The 19,700-nt window shown below is 28.5% G+C and overlaps 1 protein-coding gene across 10 annotated transcripts in view; it reads right to left on the bottom strand.

The window, feature by feature from the left end:
* Positions 1–19,700, bottom strand: part of LOC111681517 (microtubule-actin cross-linking factor 1) — a 133,010-nt gene that overhangs the window by 101,796 nt on the left and 11,514 nt on the right. For all 10 annotated transcript variants that reach the window (XM_046954554.1, XM_046954555.1, XM_046954556.1 and 7 more), the window contains exon 2: positions 11,005–11,754. In XM_046954554.1, the coding sequence (XP_046810510.1) occupies positions 11,005–11,101 (97 nt within the window). In that variant the 5' untranslated portion in view covers positions 11,102–11,754. The remainder of the gene's footprint in view (positions 1–11,004; positions 11,755–19,700) is intronic.

Genomic DNA, 19,700 nt, shown 5'->3' with positions numbered 1-19,700 from the left:
CACTATAACCACCACTCAAAATGCCATACTTCTTTTTAGTTTTTTTGACTTTATTTATTTTCGTTAAAGACTTTATGACAATCAACAAGTGACGTCATCTTGACTTGAAAAATAACAATGGATTTGGCCATAAACTCACAATGACTTTGTATGAGATTGAATTTAATTTTATTGTTAGTATTTTTTACTTTTGTTTTTATTAACAAAAAACAAAAAGAACAACAAAAACAACAATAACATCATCGATGGCTTAAATGTTTTTGTTAATTGTACAATTCTAATAAAGTCACATCATAATAATTTTTAAATAAATTTCAGTCATCATCACCAAAATGAGATCATGCATTTCCGAGAAAGTCTCCATATGAACTAAACTCAAAATATGTGGCGAAAAACAAAATGAAAAAAAAAAAATCACAAATCAGTTGTATCACCAAAGTCGTTGTGGACAGACAGATTTGGTGATTTACTCTAAATGAAAATACAATAACAACAATTTAATAAAAAATCCAACATTTCTATTGCCAATTTATACTCAACACTCATCACATTCACAATTTCAAATTAAGAGAAATAAACTTCAACTCAAAGTCGCTGTTTTACACTTGAGTCTGTTTTAGATCGTCTGAACGACAAACCCAACAAAGGTGACTTTCATGCCATTTTTAGCAACAGGGTCTAATAAATATTTGTTGGACGAGTTGTAGGTGTCGTACAAGGCAACATCTGTTTTAAAAACATGTTTTTTTTTGCTGTAATTTTGTTTTTTCATTATTTTTGTTATTATTGACTTTGATTGAGATTAATTTCAATAAAATAAAAATAAATAAATTAAAAATAAAAAACACCAACTGCAATAACTTTAATTAACAGTTATAAAGAAACTCTATTTGTATACCTATGAAGGCAATTAATTTTATTTTATTTGTTCAGAAAGCGTTTCGAAACCGGCCGTCAGAGTTAGACCACCTCAACATCTCTGTGTCTGTCAGTATTGCAAATTTATGTTTTCCGTCATTTAACAGACACTTTAAAATTTATTGAATAAATATGTATAAAAGTGATCATGTTGATGTGCAGCATCGAGATATGTATCGAGATAAAATTTTAAAGTGTTTTTCACAAAATGGTTAATCTTTAGTTTGGTCACTACTATGACAAATCTTAAATTACTAATCCTATTTCGAACCTAAAGTGTTGTATGCTCGATAATAAGGGTATAATACCCCAGAAAAAATATGGTAATTACTTGTACTCAACTTGTACTTAATAACTTTTCAATGACTACTAAATACAGTCTGGATTACTTTGAAGGAGTCTAATAATATCTTACTAATAATATGTTGTATATATGCTTTATAATTCAATAGAATACGTTTTTTGTGCGATTTAAACCACTACATTTTCTAATTACTAATTACTTGCGCAGAGACGATAAGGGGTTATGTCCAGGTGCGGTTATTGCTAGTTGAACTTTTTATTTGCAGGCGATTGCAGTAAGTACTTACCTAACTCCCTATTCGTAAGCGTGAGAAAAATATCTTGATTCCTATGTCATCACCTTGTTAAAATAATGACTTTAAATGATATTGTGTAAGACACAATCCTTTAAACAATCGTTTACACAATAATTTCAAACTCTTAAAGCCGTGATACACGGTTGTCAGATCTTACAACGTTGTCAGTAAAATGTTCAGAAAATGTCTAATAATCGTCAGAACTTACAATTTTTATTTTGCAACGTTGACAGAAAAAGCATTACCGAAAATATAGCAAGTTGACAGTATTATTAGACACTTTTTGCGAATTTTGCTGCCAGCGTTGTAAGATCTAACAACCGTTTACACATAGCATTAGTAATAAAAATAACTTATACTATTATCAAACAAAATTCTTTGCAGTTATTGTTATATTTATCGATTATAATATACAATTGACCTCGAATATAAAATTCACAAATTGTTCATTGATTATTTTGTATTAAATTGTCTGATTGTCTTGTCCAATTGCTATTAGTAAAGACTTTAATCACGAATTTTTATTAACAATGACAGTTGACAAAAATTATTCGTTAATTGCTTGTGATTCAAAAAAAATTGAAAATCCCAATAATTTTTATAAAAAAATTGATTGCTCAAGTAAAAAAAAAAAATCAATAGAGATTTAACCTATTGTGTAAATGTTTAATTAAATGGCTGCAAACAAATTAATATCGTTTATTAAAAAATGTTTAAATAGCATAAGATAAAAATATTGGGACAAGCTGAAAAACAATAGCAATTAAAAAGGAATGTAATTTGTATTTAGCAAAATAGATTAAGTAATCAAATTTAATATGAAGGTGCTGAGAGTTGACTGTGATTTTTCCAAAAAGAACTATTATGATTATGATTAGATGATTATGGCAAAAGATTTATATAAAAAATTATAAACCGAATTTATTAAATTGTGAGGGACTGTGTCTACACCGAGTATTACGAAAAGTCTGTAGAATGAGAAAATCCGGAAGTCCTGATCATCGAGTTCGAAACCTGTTTTATCTATACGACAAATTGAACACGAATGATGAGAAAGATAAGTTACTGCAAAATGCAAGTGAAAAATTTAAACTCTACGGATCTGTTTCTGTCCAAATACAGTATAACGGTAATTGTAGCCAACTACCCAGGTGGTTAACTATTTAAACATGTTAAGTGTCCACTCGCTAGACAAGGGGACTATTTTCAGAGCACATCTGTGAAGAAAGACGGATGTGCTAACCTGGTGCTAAGATGTTAATGTAATTTACTAATTTTTTCGGACTCCTTGACACTTTTTCAAACTGTTGGGTATCGAAAGATACTGAACAGGGTTATTTAGTCTAAGGGGTAGATAAAGCAATCTTTGATAGTGCACAAAAATCCCACATATAGACCTACACCAATAATTGTTTGTTAATCTAAGAAAATGTTTATTTAGCTTTAAAAAATAGGTCAAAACATTTAACTGACGTTCTTTATAAGTAAGAAACCAAAAATAAGTACTTCGATAGTCTGGCTGGCTGCATTTCAAATTGCAAGTGAAAACTTCCATCAACAGCAATTCAACTTTTACTAACCAAGGGAAATACATACATTCATACGTATTTAAAATTATTTTGTTTATTTATTTGAAACAAATTGCATTTTTATTTTGTGAGTTTTCACAAGATAAAAATCCTATAGTTTTATAAATACTCATATCGATGCAGCTAAATTCTAAGGTGTATTTGACCTAATAGAACACAAGTTCGTTTGTGTTTTTTTTTTTTTTTTTTGTATTATTGCTCTAATGTTTTTGATGATCTTTTAACTAGAACATTATTTATAATTTCGAAACAATCAGCTAACAAATAGACCGACATATTCTACTAGCATTTATCACACATGCTGTGTAATTCCGATCATTATGAACTATTATGAACTGTAAAGAACTTTTCATGGGTCTGTCTGTCCACTTGTCTATTTGTTTATTCAGCTTAGAGATCCACTTTTAAAAATTTGGTGAGAACTTCTTTCTTTACTACAAAAACCAAACAAATTTTGCTCTTAATTAAACAGCAATTAAATTCCCATCATAAACATCTATAAATACAGAATATACTTTGAAATTACAACTGGCAACCCAGTAGATAGCAACAAAAACAACTAGAGAATAGAAAAAAAGTAAGAAATGTTCATAGTTTTACAAGTGCGACTAGATTTTTATTGCCACTTGTGAGATTCACTAACGTAATTTTACGTATTTTATTTGTTTTTTTTTCGTTCGTTTGTTCGTATGTTTTTTAGCAAATTAATTTCGCATAAACAAAATACCCTCGTGTTTGTTAATGCCGCAAAAACAACAAAATGCTTAAAGGTGGAGAATAGAATCAAGTCAGCGGCACATATAACAACCACAACAACATTTTAATTACGTTTCCGGTTGATGTACAAAAGCGTTAATTGAAAAATTATCTTTCAACAGTTGAATTTCTTATTTCATTCGTTATCCCGATTTAACACTCAAACCACCTTCCCACTTCCCTGTTCAATAGATATTTTCTCCTATTAGTACATGTTTTAAATACAAATCTCTTGATTAATATTTTTTTGCCAATATTTAGTTTTGTTGCCATTTGTTATTTTGCTAAAAAGATTTCTAGAGTAGGCTCGCATTCATTCATACTTCTATTGAATATATTCATTCATTTTTTATTAAATCGTTTGGAATTGTTTTGATTTTGTGCTACAATGCATGTGATTGTTAAAAAAAGATATGTTTTGTCGTCGTTTGTTTTATTGGTCGCCTGCCTGCCTTTGTCGTACGTCGTCGATCGTTGGATAAATTGTTTGTATAGACAGACGGACATTAATATAGCATCATGTCGTGCATGATTAAGTAGTCTGACGCCCGCTTCAAAATCAAATTTGATTATTAATTGTGGTTTTTGCGATTTTCTATTATTTGGATTCTCATGTTTATTATATACTTTAGTATTCACTAGTTTATAAAAAAGTGAAAACACTTGAAAATCATTACAAATTTTTGAAATTTTCCAGTATATAAGCTGTCAAAAAATAAGCTAAATATAATATAATAATTTGATTTTAATTTCAATGGATATTCAAAATCCCCCAATGACCCTATCAAAGAAAAGGAATCCGTACAAACCGTATCAATTAACCAATAACCGGAGCTGTATTTAACGGGTTTTAGCCCATAACAGTATGATAAGCACTTCATCATTGTACATCCATAGCGGATCGAATAATCAAAATTTTAACATTTAACAAGTTAGTGCGAATATCAGAATTAGTTTTGATCTGAAAAACTATATTTCGATAAAATCAAAACAACATTTCTAAAGGGAACTGACCGTTTAATTCATAGTATATTCCGCGTAATCTCTCCCGTCATATTTTTTTTTGTAAAATTTGTTCAGACAAAAAGTAAAAACCCATAAGATAAGCATTCGGGCATTGTCCGGCCGTAAGGGATCGAAGAATCATTCATCAAACATAATCTTCAGTTTGTTTGTAAAGGTGGAAATACACAATACGCCTTGAGGCGGCAACGCGTTTTACGCTTTTCAAACTTTTCGCGCTTTAAAAGCTGCAAATTACACGCCACGCGTAATTTTGATCTTTTTTTAACACTATTACTGTTGAAAAATCCAAAATTTATACAAAATACAACCCTGATTAGCTGCCGACGCGTCAAAAGTCGAAAGTTGCTGAACTTTTCGCGGCAAATGCGTTACAAACTACTGTATGTAACTTGTTAAAAGAAAATGCACTATTTCAACACTTTTTGACAGAAGGATATAACGCGTTCAATACGTGGTGTGTAATTTTACCTTTAGTGTGAATTGGGTTTATTGTTAAACACTCAATGTCAGGCCAATCAATGCTTGAGTCAAGAGAAACTCTCCGTTTATCCATACTATATAAAACTTCATACAATGCGATCTGATCTGAAGAAAACAGCCCATAGTGTTTATCTAGCCCTAGAGGTACAAAAGTTATACTCTAGTATAATTTATTTGTTTATCTTTGAGTAAGTGCTAATATTTAAATTCGTTTTAGCCGAATAATCTCAAATTTGGTCAATGTGATCCAGACATTTTCAAGACTAAAAATTTCTTTTAAATGGCATTATTCTAGTAAATATTTTTATTACTTTAGCTAATTAATCTGCTGAAAAATGTAACAGTTAAAACGTCTTTTATAGAATTTCAAACAAAAAGTTAAATTTGTTTTGATGATCTTATCAATTTGACAAAAATAATAAATATATTTTTGATGCCAACAGGCGGATCATAAATTTTAATATTAAGGCCATAAAAGGCGTACGAATTGAAAAATTTCAAACAAAATTAAAATCAACAAAACCACTAAAGATTTAAGTCAATTTCAAAAAAAAATCCAATACAAAAACCAAAAATAAAAGAATTTAATAAGATTTCTAATGCTAAAAAAGGTGTGAAAAGAAATTCATTGATAAACATATAAACTCTAGTCGTCATATATATGTTTTAATAATATTTTTAACTCTTTAAGATACAAAACAAAAAATCCAGTACTGCCCACATTAAAAATTTTAAATAAAAAAAAAAACAAAAACTTTTTAGGTAATGAGCATATAACTAATACGAGACAAGTTATGAATGATTAAAACTTTTTGACAATAAATAGAAAAATTGATTGAAAGAAACAAACAAAAATGTTTCGCAATCAAACAACCCACATGAATTTTTCTAAACAATCAATGATGACGTTTTATGAGCAAAATATAAATAAAAGTAAAGTCAAGAATGCTTAAGTTAAAATGCACTAACTATCCTTAAACTCTAAGGGTCATATAATAATTAAAGTGATAAATATTTTAACAAAAAAAGCAATTAAAAAAAACAGAAAACACAGCGTCATTAACAAAATGATGACTGAATATGGAATGATGATTATTTGGTAAATTACAGTGGGCGGTTTAAACAACATTTTTTTTTCTTAAATAAACATTTACATCACACAACAACAGCAACAGTATTTCTAATTCCATTTCTGTATAAGGTGTTGAATGAATCGATTGCATGTTAAATCAGCAGCAAATATTTAAATAATTTAATGTTTTTTTTTATAATATAATTTCAAAAGATAATAAACAAATAAAAAAATAAAACCCTGAATAGTCTATAGAGTTAAAGTAGAATTGGAATAAAAACATTAATGTTGGTGTTAAAAACAGATCAAAATACTTAAATATAGTTATGAATGAATAACAAATGCAACAAATCAAATTTAAAACTTTAGTTTGATTTGAATAACTTATTAGAAATTGATCGACAAAAAAAAATACTTTTGAACTATTGATTTTATTTTTAAGATTCAGTCATCCATTTACAATTTATCATGGTCAATTTCTAAACGTTAAAAAGTGTAACAATTGTTTGTGTAAAATAATTGAAAAAAAGTATGTATTTAATTATAATAAATACAAATTAAATATTTCATTGAAACAATGAATGTTGCAAAAAAAAAAACAATTATATTTATATTCAATGTCTTCTGGTTGTTTATTTGTTTCAGAGGAGAAAGAAAACTTTTAAAACTAGTTTGTGCAGGCGTTAAACTATTGAAGTACATTTTTGCTTAAAGTATCTAGTGTTTTCTTAAAAACACATATTGTCAGCCAGACTGTGGGTGCAAAATTTATTTACAAAAAAAACTGGTGCAGGGCTAATTAAATTTTTATAATTTGCTTAATTTTTAAACTAATAAAGTTTTTTACTATTACTGCAATTAAATATTTATATGCCCTTTGATCTTTAATAATATTGAAATTGATAAATGTCACTCCCAGTTTTTATAAAATAAAAAAATTATCTTTTTAAATCGCCTAAAATACTTACTATATACCACAAATTCCTTTAATACTTTATACGAGCTCATATAGAATATTTAAGAAAACAATTGAACATTCGTATAATTTAGTAGCAATAATTCTGCGGGTCCGTCCAACTTCTCAATTTCACAATTTAATAAAAACTGATTTAGTAAATCTATTATAGGTATCAAATTGCATTATTTTATAACCGCAAAACTCTATTTTAATCCATGAACGATATAGGTGAATTCAAAAGAAATGATTAATAATATTCAAGACCTTTTAATAAACTACTATCTATACCCAGGTTGCTTTGCTACCTACTCTACGATTTTGAAAATGTAATATTCACATGAATGTTAAAGTTATTCATTTGAATATTTTTAATTTCTCAGATATACAAATTTTTGTATTTAATTCATATGGGAGATTCCACGACCATTTTTTGCTAGTATTTAAATTTTTTACAAAAAATGTTAAAGTTCTTCGTCAGAAATTTTAATATTCTATATGCAAATAAGTGTCCCAGATAAGCGAATTTTTGTATTTATTTCATATGGGGGTGCCACGCCCCGTACCCACTTTTGGCCTTAAATGTTCACATTGACAATAAAGTGGTTCTTGACTCTTATGCAATGGGCCACACAATGTCCCTTTTATGCAATGTACCACGCTCACTGTAGCCATTCCGCCCAATTTATTCACAAATATTTTGTTATGGATGTTAAAGTTGTCCATACAAAATTTGATAACTGATATATGCAAATTTTAATATTATTTTTGAGGGCACTCACTTTAAATTTAAAACTGAAAGGTAGCTTATAGTTCCTTTTACGCATACAGGAAGACACTATGAAAATTGCAGAAAAATCGGTGCAGTCGATTAGAAGTTTATAAAATCCGAACAAACATACAAACACACAATCATTTGTATATATAGAGAAGATTTAACCTATAATACTCAGACTATAAGTTGAAATGAGAATTTATATTGTTTACATTTTTCAAAGTGTATGTTTTACCGAACGATCACAAGTAGTCCAACTTATTTATAAATACGAACAGCCTCTAGATCGATTGAATTTCAATTAGTAAGACACGCGAAAACGTTTCTGATGCTTTTTAATAGAAAATCTTATAATAATCAAGCTCCTATTTAATAATTTATCGCTGTATACTCCACATCAAAACTAGTCTAAGAATCTCGAGCGTCTATAATGATATGCCGAGTTATTCAATATTAACCCTTAGTTGGCAAAGTGTTGCGGGACATAAATGTTCTAGACATAGACCAATTTTCAGTAGATTGCACTTAAGGTCCAAAAAGCATACTTTACAACAAACTGCGTCTGCTAGCTCATGTTTTCTGTATGTATTTAAATGAGGGCGGTCATAATCAAAACGTTTAACTTGTGCACGAGGTACAAAAGTTGTACGAAAAAGAAGAGAAAGAAAAAATTTTTATTTGTGATTGTGTATGTCTGAAAATTAAATATTTTTTATATTAAATATTTTTTATTGAATACTTTTTTATATTATTAAACACATATTTAAATATTTGTTCATACTTTATCAACGCAAAGATTTGCCATCACTTTTTTACATTGCGTAGTTGTTAGCTGCAGTTTGTCGTAATATATTGTATGTGTTTGAACCTTTCGGCTCTCTGATATCAGTTACTTCTGGAATATCTATGTTCTTTCCTTATCTCCCTGAAAATATCTTAAAGGCAATACAAATGGACCTTTTGGACCAGAAAAATATTTTATTTACAATAGTAGGTACATATGGACATAACTCCAAATATAGATATTAAGCATGTACTGCCTGGAGTAAGTGGTAACCTATAAAAAGGGAGATTTTTGGCACTATTTTTCAAATTTCTATAATATTGAATCTAGAAACGGAAATAAAATCATGGTTAAGGGTATATATGAGTCGGCATAGTCAAATATAATGCTCGTAGTTGTTTTACTATGCCCTCATATTATATTTATAAATAAATGCAAAAATATAATAATAAATAAGAAAAACTATTGTTCAATTCACAATCGATGTTGTAGCGTTGTATGCGTTGTATGTCAGCAGCTGCTACAATAGTCATAACAATGTTGTTGGTATTTTCTACGCAAAAGTTCTGTACAACTCTTTCGACAATTTTTCATATGTTTTTCGAATGTCGTAAGAAAATTCAGTGTTGTCAATTGTTTATTTCAGCATATAAATAAACAATTCAATCGATTTTGGCATAAAAAACGATAAAGTGGTAACACAGAAATTACTAACAAACAGCTGTTTACCAAAACGAAAATAAAATTTTATTAAAAACTGTTTATTTATTAGTTTAAAATGTGGAATAATAAAAATAATAGAATTTTTTAATAAAAAGAAATTAATTTGGTTTATTTTGCTCGTTTAATTAGTTTAATATTATTTGTTTTTTTACTTTTGACATTGTTTGTTTTGATTGTTTTTTTTTTTATTGTGAACATAAACTTATGACTTGCTACAAAAATCTGTTCACAATCACTGTTACTACACTTTAGTAGATACAATATACAACTTGATTGTGAATTGAACATATGTAATTTATCTACAATACAAATTGCAAAACAATAGCAAAACATTTTTAGCATGAAGTCACAAGTTTGAAAATTTATTCATTTCAATTAGAGGAAATTTAAGCGGCATTGCATGCTACATTTCGTATTTGTAATTACAAATTATCTAAAAAAATTAGAACATTTGAATTGAAATTGTCTGAAAAAAATGTATGACATAAAATTAGAAATTGTAGGAGGTAAATGATACACCTTCTACCTACTTACAGCAGCCACTTCGATACAACCATCACACGTTATTGTTCATGTTCTGATTTAATCATAATTTATTATACAGAATAATAATGTAAAAAATAAAATTTTTTGTTAAAAAAAAGTAACACACACTCCACTGGGGAATTTTAAATGTTTTATGTCAATGTTATAAATCACTTTGCCCTACAAAATTTTGTCTGCATGTCTGTATAAGGAATTGAGATTTAATTGAAATTTCTCATAAAACATGCATAATTATGACATTTTAATTTGCAATGTGAAGCAGCAGCAATTTTATAAAAAAAATCTTCAAGCATACCAATAATTTTTATTATTAAAGTGGCGATATAATAAAGCTAATTGATAAAAATAAAGAAACGTTAAATAATTACAATTTACAAAAATAACAATTAATTAAATACAACTTCAAGAGTTGATCTGACAGTAAATTAAATTGTATTTCCAACCAAACCACTGCATGTCATAGCCAAGCAGTTTATTAGTTTAACTTGAGAGACTTTCTGTCAATTAGGGGTTTTCAGGGATTTTTTAAAGAGTATTTTTAAATAAACAAAATTGATTTTCTCATGCTGGGATTTTTCTTTAGAAACTGGGAATTCTAGAGTTAAAAACTCTACTTGCAACGTTAACAAATTTGCATTTAACACAAAGATTTATATTTATTAATGGATATGTATTTACAAACAAACAAACAAATTACGTCATTTTTATAGTATGTAATTGCAAAGGAATCCAGCGTTAAATGTTGTGTAAAAAATATTATAAAAAATATAAAACAACTTACCTGCTATACGCAATACAGCACGATCGGCTGGATCCAATTGTAATATGCTTAATGGTTTATCCTTAGCCCATTCGCTAAGGCTTTCACGATCCATCATAATGTTGGCGGCACTACCAGTCGAGGCATAGATACGTCTGCGTTTGTTAAGTTGCGGGCAGCTGCCACCGTAGGCCCCTGATGTTGATGGTGCTGCGGCAAATGAAAAGTTTCCCTCTTTGTCCGCCAGTTTGTTTGATGTTCGGGTTGAGACCCGAATTTCTTGTTGGTTTTGTATTTAATATTTTCCCACAAGTGTTGCCTGGAGCCAGTCAAATAATTAAAAAAAAAACACTTAACAACTGAGCCACGATCAGCTGTCCAGTACCTTTGTTGTGTTTTCTTTTTTTATTTTTCCAGTAAAGCCTTGGTTCTAGAATTCACTGCAAATTCATGATTATTTCTCTGTATTTTGTGAAAGTTTTATTTCACTATTTTTTGAGTTCCGCTCTTCCAATTTGAAATTATCTCAAAAAGAATTTTGATTTATTTGGCTTTTTAATTGGCATAAAACGGCTTGCAGAGCAGTCAACAGTTTTGGTTCATTAAGTTGTTCAATTTTGAAGTCATTTAATAACTTTTTGTTTAAATGTTCATTTTGTTTGATTAGTTAAGTAGAAAAAAAGAATATTTGTTTTATTCTTTTTTTTAACAATTGTTGAATTTGATTTTCGTTGGCTTGTCTCCAAAATAAAATTGCTTCGTTTATTTTAGCTGAAATTTAGAGTTAAAAAATTAAGTTAAATAGTGTTAAATAAATATTGAATAAATTATTCTAAAGTAGTTCTGTCATCTTTTGCTTTACATTTGTATGTTATTCATTCATTAATGATTAAGTTTTTGTTTGTTTATTTAACATTTTAAATAGAGTAGATTTTTATATTTTTATTCAAAATGTTAAGAGACATTAAGGCAATTCATTTCCTATAGTTTTGTATTTCTCTTCTGTAATTGAATTAAACATTATTTTCTAATATTTAAATGGCTCTTTGTCTTAACTCTGTGATTCATAGCTTATATTTTAATATTTTAATATGTTTTTAAGGGAAGACTCAAACATCTTATAAATATTTTTTACTTTTAATTGACAATTTTATAAATTTAATCACTAACTTATTAAGTATTCAAAGAATTGATTTAAAAAGACATTTCAATAGAATTAACAATGAGTAATAAATGAGTTGTATATTAATATTTATTTTATTTTTATTATTATTTTGAACATTTAGAAATGACAGATTAATGCAGCATATTTGCATAATTCTTAATTACGTATGAACCTGGTTAGGATAGGTAAAAAATATTTTGGTTTTTATTAGATTTTTATTTATATTCCCCAGTCAAAAAAGTAAAGAAGAAATGTATTGAAGTTTCGAATAAAATTTAACCGTTAATTTAATGGGTCATTTAGTCTCTCAAACCATAATAGGGTTAACGATATTTTGTTATTTATAAAAATTTTAACTTTCACAGGAATGGTAAAAATTTGTATTATCATATAATCCACACCCAATTCTGCATAGCCCTGTAGCAGCACGAAGTATTATCTCAAATCGCAGCATATAGTCTTTAAGAGGAACCTTGTCCGCCATGTTTTTCAATATCAAATCTTTTCTTTTCTTCCGATTATTTCTTGAAATTTGATAACACTTCTTGTAGTAAGGTAAACCCGCATATTTAATTATAAGTAGTTTGGACGAAGAAGAAGTTGTAATGTTCTGACCCCAAAATATGGCACAAAGAAATCTAATCGAATTTGTTTGAAGTTCCTTATAAATGTCTTAGATCACAGTATTCACAATGAAGGAATAATATTAAAGATCATGATATTGTGACAATGTGAACACCTTTTGTGATATTACCCCCTAGATAACATGATACCGTTCATTGACTAAATTTTAAAGAAATGTACTGAAACAACTAATACAATAGTTATTGGTTAAAAATCTCCTCAGTCCTCTTGACAGATATGTTAAAAGTCCAAAAGAACTACAAACCGATATTCATATTATAATGAGTTGCTAAGCTAAGGCTGATTATACGACATTAAAACAATTTTCTGATAGTTTAGACGATCTCGCAAATGTTCTATTTTTTGTTCTCCCTTGTCGCCGAAATTAGTGACATTAAAGCAAGAACTCTGATGTATGGATGGGGATCACTTGGGAGTAGCCCGGAATATTCCTTTGTGAAAAGTCTAAGCAGCTAACTACTTTCAGTATATGACCAAGTAATCCCCGATCAATGGCTTTGAGCCATCCACCTCAAAATAGCTAGAAGTGGAAGGCGCCCAGCTATGTATGCGGAATGATCTTACGGACGGACGTCTCAGAAAGTAGACAACAACCGCGTATGGGGCGAATATTTTGCTATTAAGATTAAAACACAATCTCTTCCACTCTACTTGACTGTTCATAAAAAATCATAAAAATCCAACTATTGAAAATGTCTAGTCTAATTGACATTTCCAATTGTAATATGTACTATTACTAAAAATCATTACAAATTAAAACAACGGTAATATGTATAAACATTACTACCTACATACTTAAAATGTTTATAATTTAATCCAATATGTTTCTAATAACTTCGCCACAACACCCCTAAAAGATAGGCAACATATATTACTTTTTATTTTTAACTTCATATTAACATTCGAATGTAATTTCCGCTAATATAATTTTACATTACTTTTACGGTATAAATGACGTAAATGCTTACGTTATTGAGAGCCTATAAAGTGGTTACTAAGTGGTAGTATTCTCTCTCTCTCTCTATCACACAACAAAAAAAATTAAACACAAAAACAGAAAACAATTGAGAAATTTAAATAAATATTTAAGTATGTTTGTAGTAGTTTTGTTTACATTACGTGCTGTGAATTGTTAATCTTCTTCCCCTATAGAAACAACCGATAGACAGACAGACATACACATCAACAAAAAAAGCGTAGACAGAGCCAAAGTCAGAGACCGTTTGGATTGTTATTTCGCCGGTAACGCTGGCTGACTCTAATAGCAGATTGTTTATTTATTTTGAAATAGACACACAGATAGACATACTCGCCGCACAAAAAAATATTTAGAAACAAATGTTTCAATACAAAACTAATAAATACTAAACTATTGCACACATTTAGATGAATTTTTTTTACTCATACACAACGAGTTACAAATACTTGTATATGTGTATCTCGATATGCTTGTATGGGGATCTATTTTAAATTACTGGTTAAAACTAATGACTGGTAATTACAAATAGTAATGACGACAGCAACAATAAAAAAATAACTAATCATTTCATTTTGCCAATAAATACATACATATATACAACTCAAAATCGCAAGACTTATTGTTTTGTTCCAATTCAATGAACAGATTATTTGTGATTTTAACTGTTTAATCTTTAATCTCGCTTAGAACAAAAGCCGACAACATTTGAAAAAGATACCAACAAAACAACTACAACAAGTATTGATTTATTGAAACATTTTTAGAAGATGAGAAGAGAAGAATACCACCGGAAGAATTAGAGTCAAAAGTAAATCATCCATCGAATAACAAAAGCAAAAAAAGCTTGTTTATTGGAATTTTATGAATGATTTTGTTTATATTTGTTGTTGTTATTGTATCTAGCTATTGTTATTATTAGACGCTGAGTGTGTCAAACAAAAATGTGAGAAGGTAAAAAGACTAAGAAACATGAAGAAGAATCGGTGTTAGTGTGTTTGCCAAAGTCTGTCTATGTGAAGAGTTTAAAGAAAAGACAAACAGGTGCTTTTTTGTGAGTGACATTTGTTGGAGAATATTCAATACCAAACAGACAGTTATGTGCAATTTTATAGTAATGATATTAATTACGTTGTTAAATAAAAGTAATATTTCACTAGATAAACACATTTTTGTAGACCTCCTAGCAAAAACCTGCTAATGGGTTGTACTTCCATAACCCCTTACTTTTTAATTACTATTTAATTGACGTCTGCATTACTTTGAAGTACTAGAGTAATGACTTTCTTTTAATCTGAATAGAAATACTTTATATTTATTTCGTCATTTTGTTTGCAAATTTTATTTATTTGCGTTTTAAGAATTGTGTTTTATAAAAAAGAAAACTACATTAACTTTGTATCTGAAAACCATTATTTGACCCCCAATAAAATAGCTAAGCAGTGGTACAGGCTCCTTTTTATTATTAAAATAAAACAACTTACTCAACAACTTCTTTGTAAACAAAATATACTTCTTTAATTCCTTACTTGTAAGCGAGCGTAGAAGTACTATCCTTCAATGACATCACTGTGTTAAATTAATGATTTAAAATGCTAAAGGTGAAGTAGTGAAATGAGATTTTATTAGCATTTAAACTCATTACTTTAAAATGTAAGTTTTTCTAGAGCCATAATTGTATTTTGGTTCCTTTTTAAATTCTAAATTTTAAGATTACGACTTTCAGTCTTTTGAAAGTACGATAAAGACCAGAATGAATTTTTCTCAAAATGTTTGTGGTTGAAAATAGTACAAATTTCCCATCTAGAAAATTAAAACAATAAGTCCGTTAACCATTTAAAATCAAACAGAAATTTACGATTCGATCTAGAATCAATAAAAATATACAATTATACCTGTTTCCATTATTCCATTGGCATTCTTAAATACAGAGATAAGAATTCGAAGTGCTTTATGTGAACACCTGTCTTGAAGACCTTATTTCGCTGCGGTCTTTTGCATCTACAGAGTGAGTTTATAAGACAACTCACCATCGGTGGCAATTTTTGTACATGGTTCTACCGTTCCATGACCAAGCACTATGTTCAAGTACTATAGCTATCTATTTTCCGAACATTGCTCCCCCGTAGTTTAAATTCCGAGATATAAAAACATCACTTTTGTTTAGAGTATAAACCCTAATCATACAAGATAGAATTCAATGTTATCAATTGTATAAGGTATCTACATCTACAACTATTCAACACTTCTCATTTACCCGACACACTCATTGGAAAAACATCCAACACACTAGGTATACATGCTCTGTCTCGGCAACAATTTCAAAGCTACCAAGAATTATTAACATTAAATTTCCGCGAGTTTGCTTTTAAACCAACACGAGCACTTCAAATCGACCTCTCCAATACAAAGTCCGAAACTCTTTAACATTTTCTACTAGTTTCAGTTGTAAGAGAATCTAGTTCGATCTTTATAAAGTCATTTCAAGGATATACCTAGAGATTGGAGGGGTTGTACATCTTTTCGACCGGTTTGCAATAATATAATGATGAGGAAACTCAAGGTAGATTTTTTTAAGTACTTGTGTAGATTTGAAACCAATTTGTCCAAAGGTGTGTTTAATATCTAATATTTCTTTCCGCAACCCTTATTACATTTAACAGCATTATGACTTCACCCATAAGCTAAGTTTAAATTAAGAACTGACCCAAATAAGTTTCTTAACAAATGTTAAGAGAACTGCCTACGAAACAGTACTAAGGAAAAAACTAAGACTGGTGAGTGGCAAGAAAACCTAATACAAAAACCTTTTTGGATCAAAAGACAAGCGTTGAACCTTTTTCAAAACCCAGACTGAACAGCTAATAGGCCAATTAGATCCAATTCCTAATGTATGTGAAAATTCATTCAAGAATATTTTTCTATACAATTGTAAGTTGATTTAGATTAAACTTAACGTATTCATGGGATTGTTAATTTTACTATAGTCCAATACAATATTTTATATTTCAATAATATTTTATTTTCAGACTCGATCCTTTTCATAGTTTCTCTTTGCCAAATTGTGCTATAAATTTACTTATAACTGTCTGGCATAAATTGTGTTTACCTGTTGTAGCAAGTGTCGATTTAAACTTAATGCGATTATATTGTTTCTTCTTCGTTTTTTTTTTTTTCTTTTTTTTTGAGGTGTGTTGTTGTTTTTGTTGTTAATGAAGAAATAAACTAAAACAACAACAAATGTTTGACGGAAACGTTTTAGACTTAAATACCATGTGTGTAAATAGTTTTTATGAGAATTTTTTCAAGTATTTTTTTTAATTTTAATTTTTGCATGCTGTTCATTTTTTTGCTTAAATGATTGCCCACCATTCAATAAAAAAAAAACATGAAGCAAGTGTTGCTTATTTTTTATATTTTATTTTTTTATTTATTTTTGGTAACTGACTACCGTTAATTTATTAATGAATGCGGCTGAAAAGGTAACAAACACACATTATAAAATGAAAAAATTAAATAAAACTCACGTTGGAAAATAACAAACAAAATACACGTTATGTGTTTGGAATTCACATTTTATTTTATTTAATTTTGACGATTTGGTTAAATATTATTTCGCGCACATTTTAGGGATTTTTTTGTTTTTTTTATTAGCCACATTAGATGTCTGATACCAATAATAGTTAACGTTTAAAATGCTTAAAAAGGTTTAAATAAAGAGAGCGAAAACGTTAATGATTTTTTTAAAATAAATTTATATTTTATAATCGTTGTTATCGTTGCTGTAGTTATTGTTGTTTTAGCTGCTACTTTTGGTTTAATTACAGTTTACATAATGTTGTTTTTAAATATTTTTTTATTATTGTTTTTCGGAGGTGAAAAACCTCTGAAATAAAAAAAATAAACGAACAATATGTGTTTTAAAAAAAATTTGTTATCACCTGCAAGTCTTGGGGCTATTATCTGAATGTACACAAAAATAGCAACAACAACATCAATAATAATTAAATAAAATAAATGATAACAACAACGACAACGTGACACAATGCAAAGAACAATTTTAAGCCTAGAATATATATTTTTTTCTGGTTTTCGTTAATTGTTATTTTATTTTTCAATTTTTTTTTTTTCGTTTTTCGAATAACAATAACTCGCTTGCGTCGCTGTACTCGATGTTTAAAAACGTCCTCTACCAACGAAAGCGCAACTCGTACTGATAACTTTAGATAAGAATGTGAATTTCATTCAATTCTACTTGTATTCTAAACAAAAAAATTCTACAGCAACAACGAATCTATCGTTATGAAATATTTTCATTCTAAAAAATAGAAATTTTCGTATAAAAATTATTGTTCAAAGTGAAAATTTAAAAAATTTATATGTATTTATATTAAAAGGCATAAGCAAACTTTTAGACCGACTGACCAACTGACAAACAATTGCCTTTTTATTACTTATGTCAACTTTTGTTTTGAAACTGAGTAATTGCCATTGAATTTTTAAGCGCGTATTTAACACTTAAGTCCATTGTTTCTAACTTGTATGTTTTAATTTTTTTTAATAATAATTAATGCTTTGTGGTCGTGTGTTAAACAATTTAAACTATTACTACTTACAATCAATTACCGAGATAATAACAAGAATATCCGTAATTGTTTGTGTAAAATTCTAAAAATAAAGATTGAAATAATTCGATTGAAACGTAAATGATTTAACTGGTTTATAGAACATTATTTAAAGTTCACATCATCTATATATTATAGCTGAGGGGATGATTCATATTATGCATAACATTTTCTCGGATCTGGGAAAAGAGTCCTTGGAAATTTGATAAGAGGGCATTCATTTTGGATAGATTTGTTTTAACAATTCTTTACATTGAAAGCGAAGCAAAATGTTTTTGTTTTGTTCAGCATATATTAATAATTTCTGGCCTATAAACCGTGAAAATAAACAAGACCTTCCAAATCTGAGATACAACACTGGACCTGGGCAGTTCTAATGTTGTAAGGGATACTGGTTCATTATCTGTTCTCTTTATCTCCATCAGATAGCCTAATTGTAAATAACCAATAAAAAGTAACTGTAATTAAAGTTGTGCCAATTACAATTACTTGTGAAACTAATGACGAATTACATGTAATTACATATTAGGAACAAAATTCACAATTAAAAGTAATAGTAATTGAAAATTATTCAATTACAATTACAAGTAATGTTAATTGCCAAAACTTTAATTACAATTACATGTAATTATAATAAGAAAAACTTTAATTACAAATAATTGTAATTGGATAAAAATCAATTACAATTAAAAGTAATTGAAAATGTTAAAGCATCAATTATAAATACTTCAAATGTAATTGTAATTGAAAATGCAATCATTACCCCCAAAAGCCTGCCTAAAAGATTAATTCCGTGCAATCCTACTATCTACTTGCAGGTTCCCAAAGATTTTATGGACTAGATTAGGTTTATTATGAAAGTAATATTTCTTGAGAATACATCCAACTCAGTTAAGTGCATTAATATCCATAAAACAGGACAAATACTGCAAGAGTTGCCAAAGCCAAGAATAGAAAACAAATTTCCCTCATTCTTGGTGTCCATGTCCTGTTATAAAAAATTTGCTATGTTATCTTCACAACCTCAGCTAAAAGCGCCTACATTTTCGTTACTCTTCTCTTTCTTTCATTATTTATTCCTTCATTCTTTCTTCTGTCTATAATACCATCATTTTTTAAAAAGATATGTCATTGTTTTTAATCTAAAAGAATTCCCGCAACAGCTGATGAATAATGTAGACGCCCTACATATAATGTAAAAGTAACTAAAGGAATGTTAAAAGTAAACAACATTCATTTATATTTTTGTTCATTTAAAAAAGTTTTATGAGTAAGAACTAAATTAAGAATTACCTCATTTTATTCA

Source organism: Lucilia cuprina, chromosome 6 (assembly GCF_022045245.1).
Source record: "Lucilia cuprina isolate Lc7/37 chromosome 6, ASM2204524v1, whole genome shotgun sequence".
In the NCBI taxonomy this organism is placed as follows: Eukaryota; Metazoa; Arthropoda; class Insecta; order Diptera; family Calliphoridae; genus Lucilia; species Lucilia cuprina.
The sequence above is the reverse complement of the archived record's forward strand: the minus strand, read 5'-3'. Positions and strand labels throughout refer to the sequence as shown.